The sequence below is a fragment of the Notolepis coatsorum genome, assembly GCF_963971535.1.
Source record: "Notolepis coatsorum genome assembly, chromosome: 7".
Taxonomy (NCBI): Eukaryota; Metazoa; Chordata; class Actinopteri; order Aulopiformes; family Paralepididae; genus Notolepis; species Notolepis coatsorum.
Window position 1 is genome coordinate 1,382,481 of NC_140171.1, and position 15,403 is coordinate 1,397,883.

Genomic DNA, 15,403 nt, shown 5'->3' on the forward strand with positions numbered 1-15,403 from the left:
AAACATTTAGACGGAACACACGTCACGAATAAGAATAACAAAACAAATTGCCTAAGAATAAGAATAGAATAAAATGTACAGTAAAAATATACAGGAGTCTACTGTCATTGTAATATAGCAACAAGGTCATTCACACATCTTGAACAGAAACGAGGTATAATTGTGAAATAATTATCCAACATGTCCACACTGGCTGCACCTCCCAGAGCGAAGTCACCAGACACAACTAGTTACACGAGAGAGAGAGAGAGAGAGAGAGAGAGAGAGAGAGAGAGAGAGAGAGAGAAGAGAGAGAGAGAGAGAGAGAGAGAGAGAGAGAGAGAGAGAGAGAGAGAGAGAGAGAGAGAGAGAGAGAGAGAGAGAGAGAGAGAGAGAGAGAGAGAGAGAGAGAGAGAGAGAGAGAGAGAGAGAGAGAGAGAGAGAGAGAGAGAGAGAGAGAGAGAGAGAGAGAGAGAGAGAGAGAGAGAGAGAGAGAGAGAGAGAGAGAGAGAGAGAGAGAGAGAGAGAGAGAGAGAGAGAGAGAGAGAGAGAGAGAGAGAGAGAGAGAGAGAGAGAGAGAGAGAGAGAGAGAGAGAGAGACCTCCTCGTGAGAGCCACCTAGAATTAAATGTAGAGGATACACACACATAATCCCTCTGTCTTCACTATACCCCCTACAGGGGCGCTTTACCTCCTCCCTCCCTCTCTCTCTGATCTATTCTCTTTCTATTTAGCCTTGTTCAGGAGTTTTTGGGTCTCTCTCCCTCCTCTCTCTCCTCTCCCTCCCTCTCTCTCTCTCTCTCTCTCTCTCCTCTCTCTCCTCTCCCTCTCTCTCTCTCTCTCCTCTCTTCTCTCTCTCTCTCCCTCTCTCTCCCTCTCTCTCTCTCTCTCCTCTCTCTCCTCTCTCTCCTCTCTCCTCTCCCTCCTCTCCTCTCCCTCCTCTCTCTCTCTCTCTCTCCCAGTCCCCCCCTCTCTCCTCTCTCTCTCTCTCCTCTCCCTCCTCATTTAATTATTTTTCTTTATTAGACTCCTGCTACCGTTTGACTTCTAAAGACATCTAAACCAACATCATAATAATTATAATTATACACTACTCCTCTCTGCCACCATTTTTTGTCCACATCATTCTGCTCTAATAGTTCAAGTTTCACGTTTCTTTATTAGTTGTCATACAGAAATACAGAATACCTTTGTATGAAATGCTTCTTTCTGTACATACAGTATATGACTCTTTCAGCTCTAATAGATACAATAATATGACTCATTCGGCTCTTAATACATTATTACATTTACATTTAGTCATTTAGCTGACGCTTTTATCCAAAGCGACTTACAAGTTCTGTACGACAAGTCATCAGGAAGGGTACAACTCTATCAGCTGAGCAACAATGTTCATCAAGTGTTGAGTGCTACAGTGTAGGTTAGTTTATTAGGACAAGTGCATGACAGTAAGGTTAGTTAGGGTTAGATTTTATTTTATTTTTTCATTTAAAAAAAAAATGTAAGATATTGGTTGAAGAAGTGCGTCTTTAGTCGACGGTGAAAGATTGGACAGGTTTCGGCTGTCCTAACTGGGGTGGGTAGTTCGTTCCATCATTGTGGGGCAAGGACTGAGAATAGGCGGCTTCTCTTTGATGACCCTCCCGGAGCTCGGGATACAATCAATCAATCAATCAATCAATCAAATGTATTTATATAGCACATTTAGACATGCCACTTGTCAACCAAAGTGCTTCACATAGCTAAGAACAAAGAAAAATATAGAATAAACAGAAAAAACAACCAACGGATAGACAAGGAAACAAAACAACACCTCAACAAGCAAGGCGAGGGTCAGAGTGAGTCAGGTGAGACAGTCAGTGGTGCGTTGGTGATTTTCCCGCGCATGCGCATAGATGTTCCCTCGCGTGCGCACAGAATAAAGACGATGCCTAATTGCCTCTAGGAATGGAACGTAACACATTTCATTCACAAGTTTTGTGTGAATGTATCCGAGGAGGACGTATTTGAACACACCTGACGACCTGAGCTATTTGTTTTTATTTATTTTTTTACTTTTATTTATAGCATTTTCAGCTTTTTCTGGCCACGCAGAGAGCGAGAGGAGAGAGAAGAGGGAGAGGAGAGAGGAGGGAGACAGGAGGGAGGAGGGAGAGGAGAGAGGGGAGGGAGAGGAGAGAGGAGGGAGAGGAGAGAGGGGAGGGAGAGGAGAGAGGAGGGAGAGAGAGGAGAGAGAGAGGAGAGAGAAGAGGGAGAGGAGGGAGAGGAGAGAGAGGAGGGAGAGGAGGGAGAGGAGAGAGGAGAGAGAGGAGGGAGAGGAGAGAGGAGAGAGAGGAGGGAGAGGAGAGAGAGGAGGGAGAGGAGGGAGAGGAGGGAGAGGAGAGAGGAGAGAGAGGAGGGAGAGGAGGGAGAGGAGAGAGAGGAAGGAGAGGAGAGAGAAGAGCGAGAGGGAGAACGGGAGGAGAGGTAGGGAAGACATGCGGCAAATGGTCGCGGGACTGGGAGACAACCCGGGACGACCGATTTGCGACTCAGCGCGCTATGTGGTGTGCTACTGGAGCGGCGACCTGAGCTATTGTTATGCAAGGTAGCCCGGTGGGTACTTGGCGAGTTGGCGCATGAGTCGAGCGCAGCGCATACTTGTGTGCCCGCGCGTGCTCCTGCTCACAGACCTGGTGGAACGCCGTGCAACCCCGTCCCGTGACCAACGCACCCCTGGATACAGTATATGACTCTTCTACACGTACATACATACGTCTCTGCTGCTCTAACACACACAGAGCTGTGAAATACTTCTGTAACATTGTGATGTTTGATTTGATTTGATTCGGATCCCCATTGATTGATTGATTGATTGAAAACTTTATTAACAGATTGCAGAATGGGTACAATACAGTACAGCTCAATACACACAATTGTTAAGGGGATGCAGACCAGAGAAAGACTTTCGTCTTGTTTACACCAGGGTCCCCCATTTTCAATTCATCAGGACATTATGACATACATGACATACAGATAGTCAGTACTGCTACAATCTATACATTTATGACATACCAGATTTGCAAATACAGTACTGTTTGTGATACAGAAGGTGTCAAGAAAAGGGAGTATATACATTTGACGTAGAAACTGTACATTGGAGGAGGTTGGGTGGGGGGGGGTTGGGTACACTGGGATATTGACAACCATACTGGGTAATTTACATTGGAGGGGGGGGGGGGGGGGGGGGGGCACATTGTATAAACAAGCAAAACTGTACATTGAGGGGGGGGGGGGGGGGGACTCTGTACAAACAAACAAAATTGTACATTGGACTATTGACAACCATACTAGGTAAATGACTGTACATTGGAGGGGGTTGGGTTAGGATATTTACAGGGGCCAGTGTTGAATTGCAGTCTCCCGTAGGTGTCTCTTGAGAGAGGTTTTGAAAGTGGGTAGTGATCCACATTCCTTTACAGCTTTGGGGTAGGGCGTTCCACATTGATGTGGCATAATTGCGAAACGTGTTAGTCCCTTATTTGAGCCGAATCTGGGTTTAACATGATTTGTGGAGCTCCCTCTGGTGTTGTGATCGTGGTATTCACTGACCTTTGGGAAGTATTTTGCCATGTACATGGGTACCTTGGTCGTGTAGTGTATCTTGTAGACCAGGCCCATTGCAAGTTGCTGTACTCTGTCATCTACTCTAAGCCATCCTAGGTTGTCAAAGTGGGCAGGGGTGAGGTGGGTTCTAGGAGTAAGGTCAAGCAGTAGTCTGACCAGTTTGTTTTGAGATGTTTGTAATTTTGTTTTTAGCGCCTTTGAGGTGCTTTGGTACCATGAGGTGCAAGCATAGTCGTAGTACCCCTGAATGAGTGCTCCTGCCAGAGTCTTCAGGGTATTCTTGTTTACCAGAGAGGAGATCCGGTACAAGAATCGAGTTCGTTGGTTGACTTTTTTTATTACATTGGATGCCATTTTGTCACAGGAGAGATTAGCCTCTAGGATGGAACCCAGGTAGGTAATTTCATCTTTCCTTGTGACAATATTGTCACCCACTGTAACTGAGAAGCCGTCGGTCTTGCTGAGTTTGTTATTTGAACCGAAGAGAATGGACTCTGTTTTGCCCATGTGTAATGATAGTTTGTTATCAGCGAGCCATATGCAGATTCTGCCTAGTTCAGAGCTGAGGGTTTTTTCAACCTGTAACTTGTTCTTGTCAGAGACCAGCAGGGCTGAGTCGTCCGCAAACAGGAACAAGTTGCAGTCACAAGCTGACGACATGTCATTTGCATAAATTAGGAACAGTAGCGGTCCTAGTATGCTTCCTTGTGGAACACCACAGCTCACTGTGAGAGGGGGGGATAGGGTACCGTTTACCTCCACCATCTGTTCCCTCCCCTCAAGGTAGGATTGCATCCAGCTCACTGATAGACTATCAAAACCAATTGCTTTTAGCTTGTCAATCAGAATGGAGTGATTGACCGTGTCAAAGGCCTTTTGTAGGTCCAGCATGACCATGCCGCAGTATTTGCCTGCGTCCACCTCTTGTTTGATGTGGTCATTCAAATAGAGAAGGCATGTGTCAGTGGAGTGGGATGTTCTGAAGCCAGATTGGAATTCGTAGATTAGATTTTTTTCCGCTAGGTACTTTTCGACCTGTTCGTAGACTATTTTTTCCATGACTTTCGAGATGGAGGTGAGAATAGAAACAGGGCGGTAGTTGCCTGGGTCTAATTTGCTGTCCTTTTTGTGCAGAGGGGTCACCCTCGCAATTTTGAAGTCCTTGGGGATGTGTCCCTGTTTTATGGAGAGGTTTATTATGTGTGTGATGATTGGGGTGATGGCGGCTGCTGAGTCTCTGAGGAATTTGGAGGGGATGTTGTCATGGCCAGTGGCCTTGTTAGGTTGGAGGGCGCTCAGTTTATTGAGTACCTCATCTGTTGTTACCATTTCTAGCTTGAAGTCGTCCTTGCGGACCCCTAGGTTTTTGTAGTAAGCTACTATGTGTTCTACCCCCATAACCATACAAAAACAATTATTATTGCAAAACAAAATTATTAAAAGTCAGTACTCAACACACAATGCATAATGAAACTAACAATTAAGATGGCTAAAATTACATGCGAGCACAGAAACAGAAAAAAAAAAAAAAAAGTTAATCTACTGTAAATGCAGCAGAGGTTTTGAGGCAGGTTATGAATGTGTTAGTGAACGGGTCAAATGTGAGGAACCCAATTTTATTTTTTTTAAGTTCTATATAAATGCGCCATTTACCGTTTAAACTGACCTCAGTGTTTACGTTCCATCTTCGTCATTGTTCATCACACACAAATGCGGGTTCAGTTCAGGGGGGCGTGATCGACGACCACCAGCGCCATTTGCAATTGAAACCGCTCTCCTGTCGTAATTAACACACGTATAGCCGGTGTTAAGGACCGGGGTGCGTTGGGACCTCGACCACATTTGCAATTGAAAAGTTCTCCGCAGACGACTGCATGTGACCGTTAACCCTTTCACTACCACACTACAGAAGGTTAACCCTTTACTATCACACTACAGACGGTTAACCCTTTACTACTACACTACAGACGGTTAACCCTTTACTGTCACACTACAGACGGTTAACCCTTTACTACCACACTACAGACGTTAACCCTTTACTACCACACTACAGACGTTAACCCTTTACTATCACACTACAGACGGTTAACCCTTTACTATCACACTACAGACGGTTAACCCTTTACTACCACACTACAGACGGTTGACCCTTTACTACCACACTACAGACGGTTAACCCTTTACTACCACACTACAGACGGTTAACCCTTTACTACCACACTACAGACGGTTAACCCTTTACTATCACACTACAGACGGTTAACCCTTTACTACCACACTACAGACGGTTAACCCTTTACTACCACACTACAGACGGTTAACCCTTTACTATCACACTACAGACGGTTAACCCTTTACTATCACACTACAGACGGTTAACCCTTTACTATCACACTACAGACGGTTAACCCTTTACTACCACACTACAGAAGGTTACCCTTTTACTATCACACTACAGACGGTTAACCCTTTACTACCACACTACAGACGGTTAACCCTTTACTATCACACTACAGACGGTTAACCCTTTACTATCACACTACAGACGGTTAACCCTTTACTATCACACTACAGACGGTTAACCCTTTACTATCACACTACAGACGGTTAACCCTTTACTACCACACTACAGAAGGTTACCCTTTTACTATCACACTACAGACGGTTAACCCTTTACTACCACACTACAGACGGTTAACCCTTTACTACCACACTACAGACGGTTAACCCTTTACTATCACACTACAGACGGTTAACTCTTTACTATCACACTACAGACGGTTAACCCTTTACTATCACACTACAGACGGTTAATCGGTCGTCAGGTGTGTTCAAAATACGTTCTCAGATACATTCACACAAAACTTGTGAATGAAATGTGTTACATTCCATTCGTAGAGGCAATTAGGCATCGTCTTTATTCTGTGCTTATGCGCGGGTGCAACCAGCTTTGAAATCAGCAACGCAACACTGGTGATAGTAAAGGCTTCACCTTCTGTAGTGTGGTAGTGAAAGGGTTAACCCTTTGTCGTGTGGCAGTGAAAGGGTTAACCGTCTGTATTGTCACAGTGAAAGGGTTAAAGAGACGTCTCTCTCTCTCTCCGCTGTTCCTCCCCAGCTCCTGTTCCAGTACCCAGTGAGCCAATCGCAGCCCACGCCGTTCTTTGTGGGCGGGCCCATGGGCATCGACGGAATGGCGGGATCGGAGCCCGGCCAGCAGGCCCCTCCCCCGGCGCCCATGACCCCGGCGCCCACCCCCTCCACCTCCGCGGGCCCCTCCCCTTCCTCCCAGGGATCCGAGACCTCCTTCGACTGCACTCACTGTGGCAAATCCTTACGTTCCAGGAAGAACTACAGCAAGCACATGTTCATCCACTCTGGTGAGTCCAGATCCACACCGCCGCCATAATAATAATAATAATAATAATAATACACTTTATTTGTATAGCACCTTTCATACAGAAACTGCAGCTCAAAGTGCTTCACAACAGAAAAAAGACGGGCATAAAATGAGCACATAAAGTGCAGACGTATAAAATCACAGTTTTTCACATTAGGATCTAACATCACAACAGGCCACCTAGTTTATGGTTTGATTCAGTTTTAAAGAGACAATAATAAAAAGAGTAAGATAGAATAGACAGAGTAAAATAGTGCAATAAAATAGTAGAATATAGTCGATCAAATTAGGGCTGACCCCTATTAGTCGAATAGTCGACTAATCGGTCGAAAGGAGCCGTAGTCGACTGCCAACCTCTTAGTCGAATACAAAAAAAAGAAAAGAAATTATATATATATATTTATCATTCTTTCCAAAAGAAAAGAGGCCTAGAAGCGTGGCTAACGCTAATGGCACGCATACCAGAGGCTAACTGCCTACGAAAACAGGCACAGAGGCACTGAAAGAGGATTTCACCATCTAATGAACACACTAGACTAGACACATATCAAGATGTATCCATCAGTGGACCAATTGCATGCTTTTGCAGAGGACAAGAAGCCTTCAGTCGACTCCTTCAGACATTAAGCACCCCCCACAGCCCAAATGGAATGATAAAAAATATATATATACCGTATATTATACTTTTTTATTTATTTTTTTTAGTCTACTAATAGTCGACTAACCAAATCCTTAGTCGGGGACAGCCCTAGATAAAGTAAATGTTTACAGTGCAATAAAATAGTTCTGGATTACTGTTCAACAGTTCAAAGTCGTCTTTACCTTCTGTTTGGTATCCACAGTTTAAAACCTGACAGTCTTCCCTCCTGTTTGATACCCACTTTGACCCTTCAAACCTCCCACTCAGGGCAAACCTCCCACCCAGGGCGCAGTTCCCTCTCTCAGGGCGCAGTTCCCTCTCTCAGGGTGCAGTTCTGGGCCTGGGTCTTACACAGTTTTAAAGCCTGACCGTCTCTTGTTTGATACCCACACAGTTTAATACCTGACAGTTTTGAACCTGTAATAAAAAGTAATAGACGGAGTCAAATAATAGTCAAGTCAAGTCAAGTCAAGTACATTTTTATTTATATAGCACATTTCTAGGCAGCGGCAGCTGGCACCAAAGTGCTTCACAGGCAGGTTGATAAAAGAGAAAAATATTACGATGCAAGATATAAAATTTAAAAACACAGTAAAACAATGAATGTAATAAAAGTGGGGGGGAGGAGGCCAGGGAGAACAGGTAGGTTTTTAAAAGTGATCTAAAAACCGGCACGGTCTGAGCGGCCCGTACTTTGAGGGGGAGGCTGTTCCACAGTAATACAGTGCAATAAAATAGTAGAATAGAATAGATAGTAAAATTATGCAATAGAAGTCCATAGGAGTCATGGCTAGAAGGTATTCGCCACGTTGACACCTACACAGCCGCCATAGGAGTCACGGCTAGAAGGTATTTGCCACGTTGACACCTACACAGCTCGATCGCAACGACCATGTATAACGTACTCCAGAATGTTTGCCGTTGGTGACGATCAAAGCATCAAAAAACGCCAACGCTTTTAGTAAAATTCACGTATTGCTCCATAGCACCGTTTTCTGGAATTAGCCAGGATCACTCTGAAACTATACTTATATTCACCACGGTATAACACGTGAATGTATACATGAACATTTTTATTTTTTTCTCATATTGAACGATGGATATACAGTAGGCCTACTGTAGCCTACTGTGTACAGACGGTTTCAAACTGTATATTAAATTATAAAGCAAACTAAATAAATGGACTAGAGAAAAAGAAATCTCAATTTGGTCAGTATTGTCATTTGGACAAGCAACGCCATTACTTTAAGTTGCAGGCAAGAAAGACAAGTCTGTCCACTGTCTGGTTTTAAAGCTGCCCTGTTGCAGGTCACAATTTTTTTATTATCGATTATTAAAATATATTGTGTAGGGCTGTCTTAAATACTTCGAAGCTTCGAAGCTTCGTTCGATGGGCATGGGATTCGAATATGAAAATACAATTCGATTGTGTAAAAAAAAAATGAATTTATTTTTTATTTTTATTTTTTTGCAAAATCAACTGCCTCTCTTTGTTAACTACAACAAGCAATGCTGTTTGTTATTTAAGATGAGGTCGGACTCGGCACTGACAGATTTGTGTTCATTGTGCTGCTTTTATAAAGCCTCAAATGACTGCTTACAATATTTCATGGAAGCAAAGTGTTTAGTTTGTCTAAGATTTTAAAAGGTTTAAACTTTACAGCACTGACAAAGTGGAACAAAGTGCTGTACAAGTCCCACAACATTAAAAAAATAAAAAGTAATAATAAAAAATAAAAAAAAATCTTTGAAGCTTCGAATTAAAATCGAATCTCGAAGCTTCGAATTCCCTAATATTGTGATAATTATCGTTTTATCGCCCAGCCCTACGTGTGTGTCTATCTGTGTGTTTATATCTGTGTGTCTTATGTGTGTGTCTGTGTGTGTTTATGACTGTGTGTCTGTGTATGTGTGTGTGTGAATGAATGAATGAATGAAAACTTTATTTAACAGATTGCAGAATGGGTACAATACAGTACGGCTCAATACATACAATTGTTAACACTTTGGGTGCCGGGAACCGTCTTTAGACGTCATTCCCGGCCATGCTCAAGTTGCCGGAGGACGCTTTACGTCGTCCTTATATCAATATTTCAAAAATCTGCGATCGGATTCATATGTCCCCTCCGCTGGCCTGAGATCCACCAGCAGGACCCACTGAGCTCTCTGGCGGTTCAGGAGCGCCATCTGGTGGCCGATCGGCGCAATCGCTTAAACAGGATTTGCCATAGAGGTTGTGCTAGACGTCCGTATTGCTTCCGGCCACTCGGTACATGTCCCGTGACTCTGGCTCGTCACGCTACATAGCGATCGATTGCCAATAACTCGATAAACAACATGATTTGGACGTATATACCATTATACAAGCTGGAGATGGACCGGGTAAATCGCCATCCCATAATGATAGAATTTCTACTCTACGATGATCGCCCAACGGCGTGCGGAGACTGGGGTGAGTTTGAGCGTGTAACGTTACCGTCTTCGATACTAACTGCTATTATCAACATTTGACCCACATTAGATGATTGGTATAACGCTGCCCACGGAATTATAAACGCCCCCTCGCCCATCCGGTCAACATCAGATGACGTGTAGTAACTTCTAGAAGTACGTCTAGTTGGAATTTTTTATATCGCGCTGATTGCCATCAAACTGTATTTCATCATCAATATAATGCATTTGGGGCTATATATCACGTTCTGGAGAAAGCTGCAGAAAGAGATGAAAACATACTTATACATTAGACCATACTTTACTATGAATATGTGAATGAAAAAGTTTAACGTTGCTACACAATGAACAATACATATAGGACTTTGAATGGGCCCTAATAATGGCAATGTAGCAATAGAATTTAAAAAGTTATAGCCCTGCAAAGAAGGGGACTTTCTCCATAGACAAATAGAGCCGGCAACCTATGGTATATCATTAATTTAACCCAAGGCAACCAAAGTGTTAATAAAATGTATATATATGTTTATATATATGTTTATGTGTCTCTCAGGTCAGAAGCCTCACCGGTGTGTTTATATGTTTATATATATGTTTATATATATGTTTATATATGTGTTTATATATATGTTTATATATATGTTTATGTGTCTCTCAGGTCAGAAGCCTCACCGGTGTGTTTATATGTTTATATATATGTTTATATATGTGTTTATATATATGTTTATGTGTCTCTCAGGTCAGAAGCCTCACCGGTGTGTTTATATGTTTATATATATGTTTATATATATATGTTTATATATGTGTTTATATATATGTTTATATATATGTTTATATATATATGTTTGTGTGTCTCAGGTCAGAAGCCTCACCAGTGTGTTTATATATGTGTTTATATATATGTTTATATATATATGTTTGTGTCTCTCAGGTCAGAAGCCTCACCGGTGTGTTTATATGTTTATATATGTGTTTATATATATAGGTTTATGTGTCTCTCAGGTCAGAAGCCTCACCAATGTGTTTATATGTTTATATATGTGTTTATATATATGTTTATATATATATGTTTATGTGTCTCTCAGGTCAGAAGCCTCACCAGTGTGTTTATATGTTTATATATATATGTTTATGTGTCTCTCAGGTCAGAAGCCTCACCAGTGTGTTTATATGTTTATATATATATGTTTATGTGTCTCTCAGGTCAGAAGCCTCACCAGTGTGTTTATATGTTTATATATATATGTTTATGTGTCTCTCAGGTCAGAAGCCTCACCAGTGTGTTTATATGTTTATATATATATGTGTATGTGTCTCTCAGGTCAGAAGCCTCACCAGTGTGTTTATATATATGTTTATATATATGTTTATGTGTCTCTCAGGTCAGAAGCCTCACCAATGTGTTTATATATATGTTTATATATATATATGTGTTTGTGTCTCTCAGGTCAGAAGCCTCACCAGTGTTTTTATATGTTTATATATATGTTTATATATATGTTTATATATATGTTTATGTGTCTCTCAGGTCAGAAGCCTCACCAATGTGTTTATATATATATGTTTATATATATATATGTGTTTGTGTCTCTCAGGTCAGAAGCCTCACCAGTGTTTTTATATGTTTATATATATGTTTATATATATGTTTATATATATGTTTGTGTCTCTCAGGTCAGAAGCCTCACCAATGTGTTTATATATATGTTTATATATATATATATATGTGTTTGTGTCTCTCAGGTCAGAAGCCTCACCAGTGTGTTTATATTAGAGCTGGGCCGTTAACGGCGTATTTTTTACCTTTATTTACCCAGGGTAGGTTTGCTGAGCACAGATGCTCTTTTTCAGGAACGCCCTGCTTCACATTCATACAGTTCCATTCACACCTGGGAGCTGCCCAGTACAACCACAGTTGACACCATTGGCCACTGAGCAACTCCACTGGAGCAGTTGATTCAAGCCATGTCACATAGTTCAAGTTTGAAATGATTCTTTCTGTTTTGCTCCTGAGAGAGTGCTAGATACTGTACTGTACTGGTAATATTATTTATTTGTGTTAACTTCTGAATAAAACAACTTATTAAACACAAGTACATCTTATTGAACATTATTTTGATATTTCATTACCAATTATCATAGCAAAACAGCTTTTTCTAACAGTCTGTAATGCATTTTGGAAACGGGAGATGGGCTCATGGTGTAATGGGCCACCTGGCCTGAGAAACATAAGGAGGAAAGAAAAAGTAAGGACTTACTTCTGGTAATTATTTGGGTAGAACACACATATTTTGAATGCCTTCGGCAGGTTTTTTTTTTTTTTTTTTAGCCATTTTAATCTAGATTAAATCCAGGATTGCAGATAGATTAATCTAGATTAAAAACATTAATCTATGCCCACCTCTAGTTTATATATATGTTTATATATATATGTTTGTGTGTCTCTCAGGTCAGAAGCCTCACCAGTGTGTTTATATATGTTTATATATATGTGTTTATATATGTTTATATATATGTGTTTATATATATGTGTTTATATATGTTTATATATATGTGTTTATATATGTTTATATATATATATGTGTTTGTGTGTCTCTCAGGTCAGAAGCCTCACCAGTGTGTTTATATGTTTATATATATATATGTTTATGTGTCTCTCAGGTCAGAAGCCTCACCAGTGTGTTTATATGTTTATATATATATGTGTTTGTGTGTCTCTCAGGTCAGAAGCCTCACCAGTGTGTTTATATATGTTTATATATATGTGTTTATATATGTTTATATATATGTGTTTATATATGTTTATATATATGTGTTTGTGTGTCTCTCAGGTCAGAAGCCTCACCAGTGTGTTTATATATGTTTATATATATATATGTGTTTGTGTGTCTCTCAGGTCAGAAGCCTCACCAGTGTGTTTATATATGTTTATATATATATGTGTTTATATATGTTTATATATATGTGTTTATATATGTTTATATATATATGTTTGTGTGTCTCTCAGGTCAGAAGCCTCACCAGTGTGTTTATATGTTTATATATATGTTTATATATATATGTTTGTGTGTCTCTCAGGTCAGAAGCCTCACCAGTGTGTTTATATGTTTATATATATGTTTATATATATATATGTGTTTGTGTCTCTCAGGTCAGAAGCCTCACCAGTGTGTTTATATATGTTTATATATATGTGTTTATATATATGTGTTTATATATGTTTATATATGTTTATATATATGTGTTTGTGTGTCTCTCAGGTCAGAAGCCTCACCAGTGTGTTTATATATATGTTTATATATATGTTTATATATATGTGTTTATATATGTTTATATATATATGTGTTTGTGTGTCTCTCAGGTCAGAAGCCTCACCAGTGCTCCATCTGCTGGCGCTCCTTCTCGCTGCGTGACTACCTCCTGAAGCACATGGTGGTCCACACGGGCGTGCGGGCGTTCCAGTGCTCCGTCTGCGGCAAGCGCTTCACCCAGAAGAGCTCCCTCAACGTGCACATGCGCACGCACCGCGCCGAGCGCACCTTCCAGTGCACCGTGTGCCACCGCGCCTTCACGCACCGCACACTGCTGGAGCGCCACGCCCTGCAGCACGCCCACCACAACCCCCAGCAGGGGGGGCAGGGGCAGGGGGGGCAGGGCCAGGGGGGGCAGGGCCAGGGGCAGGGGGGGCAGGGCCAGGGGGGGCGCGGGCCTGGCATGACCTCGCCTAGCAAGCACAGCCCCCCGACGCTGGTGGGGCCCTCAGGTATGGCCGGCCCGGGTGGCATGGGGGGTAACATGGCCAACATGCCCAGCCACGGAGCTTCCTCTACCTAGATAGAGAGAGAGAGAGAGAGGGAGAGACAGACAGAGAGAGAGAGACAGACAGAGAGAGAGAGAGACAGAGGGAGAGAGACAGACGGAGGGAGAGAGACAGAGGGAGTCAGGGAGAGAGAGAGAGAGAGAGAGAGACAGGGAGAGAGACAGACAGAGGGAGAGAGAGAGGGAGAGAGACAGACAGAGGGTGAGAGACAGAGAGGGAGAGAGACAGAGAGAGAGAGACAGACAGAGGGAGAGAGAGACAGAGGGAGAGAGAGACAGAGGGAGAGAGACAGACAGAGGGAGAGAGACAGAGGGAGTCAGGGAGAGAGAGAGAGAGAGAGACAGGGAGAGAGACAGACAGAGGGAGAGAGAGAGGGAGAGAGACAGACAGAGGGAGAGAGACAGAGAGGGAGAGAGACAGAGAGAGAGGGAGACACAGAGAGAGAGAGAGAGAGAGAGAGAGAGAGGGAGAAAGACAGAGAGAGAGACGGACAGAGGGAGAGAGACAGAGAGGGAGAGAGAGAGAGAGGGAGAGAGACAGAGAGAGAGAGAGAGAGAGAGACAGAGACAGAGAGAGCGAGCGCCCATTCCTGAATCAATCCTTTGATCCTCCCCGTCGATGCTTCTTTGTGCTAATCTTAGATGTTTTGACCTAAGTCTGTCCAATCGGGATGCACCGAGGATGATGATGATGATGTATCTTCACCGGGGGGTGTGTCGGCCAATCGAGAGCTCCCGTCGTCCGATCCACCCACTTCTCCCGAGCAATAGGAAGAAGAACTAGTTAAGTTTAGTTAGTTAGTAGTACAGATCGATCAAATCTACCCGTCTTATCGGAGAGAGATCTAACGTCCTCCATCATCCTTATGTAGGAGAAAAGGGCGGGAATCCAGGTGGGTTTGCTCGGATTTCTGCCGTGTTACATTGGGGGGGGGGGGGGGGGGGGGGGACCTCTAATACCGATAGCGTATTGAGCCTGGTATTATTATTATACATTATAATATTATTACTGGTATTATTACAAGATACGATGTTCCTTTTATCGATCCCCTTTGGGGGGAAACGTGGGCGTCATAACCGCATGGGGGGAGGGGAGGTGCAGGTATGGGCAGGGTAATGGTAGAAAGACATAAATATAGGCAATAAAATGTCATCTGAATATAACAATATGAGAGGAATAAACGGTATAAACGATATAATTAAAACTCCGATGAGGGTCTGTATGCCTTGTCTGTTGTGTCAGCCCCGTTATCCCATCCCAGTTATCCGCTTGAGAGTGCATCCCTGCTGGGCAGTGTGGAGAGAACACGGGGGGGGGGGGGGCACGGAGGGGGTAAAAGGGTGCCTAAAGATGGGGGGATGATGAGAGAGAGAGTGAAGGAAGACGATAGGCTAGGAGAGAGACGGGGGGGAGGAGGCGTGATGAGACTCTCAGACGTGATGTACATCAAGACAGCTTTGTAACACTTAACGCAACGCAGGCCCCACATGACGGGCTGGTGATCATA

At 42.8% G+C, this 15,403-nt stretch overlaps 1 protein-coding gene across 1 annotated transcript in view; it reads left to right on the forward strand.

The window, feature by feature from the left end:
• Positions 1-14,806, forward strand: part of zbtb45 (zinc finger and BTB domain containing 45) — a 39,952-nt gene extending 25,146 nt beyond the window's left edge. Inside the window, exons 5-6 of the mRNA XM_084317858.1 lie at positions 6,704-6,965; positions 13,438-14,806. Coding sequence (XP_084173984.1) covers positions 6,704-6,965; positions 13,438-13,910 — 735 coding nt within the window. The 3' untranslated portion in view covers positions 13,911-14,806. The remainder of the gene's footprint in view (positions 1-6,703; positions 6,966-13,437) is intronic.
• Positions 14,807-15,403: the final 597 nt, after the last annotated feature.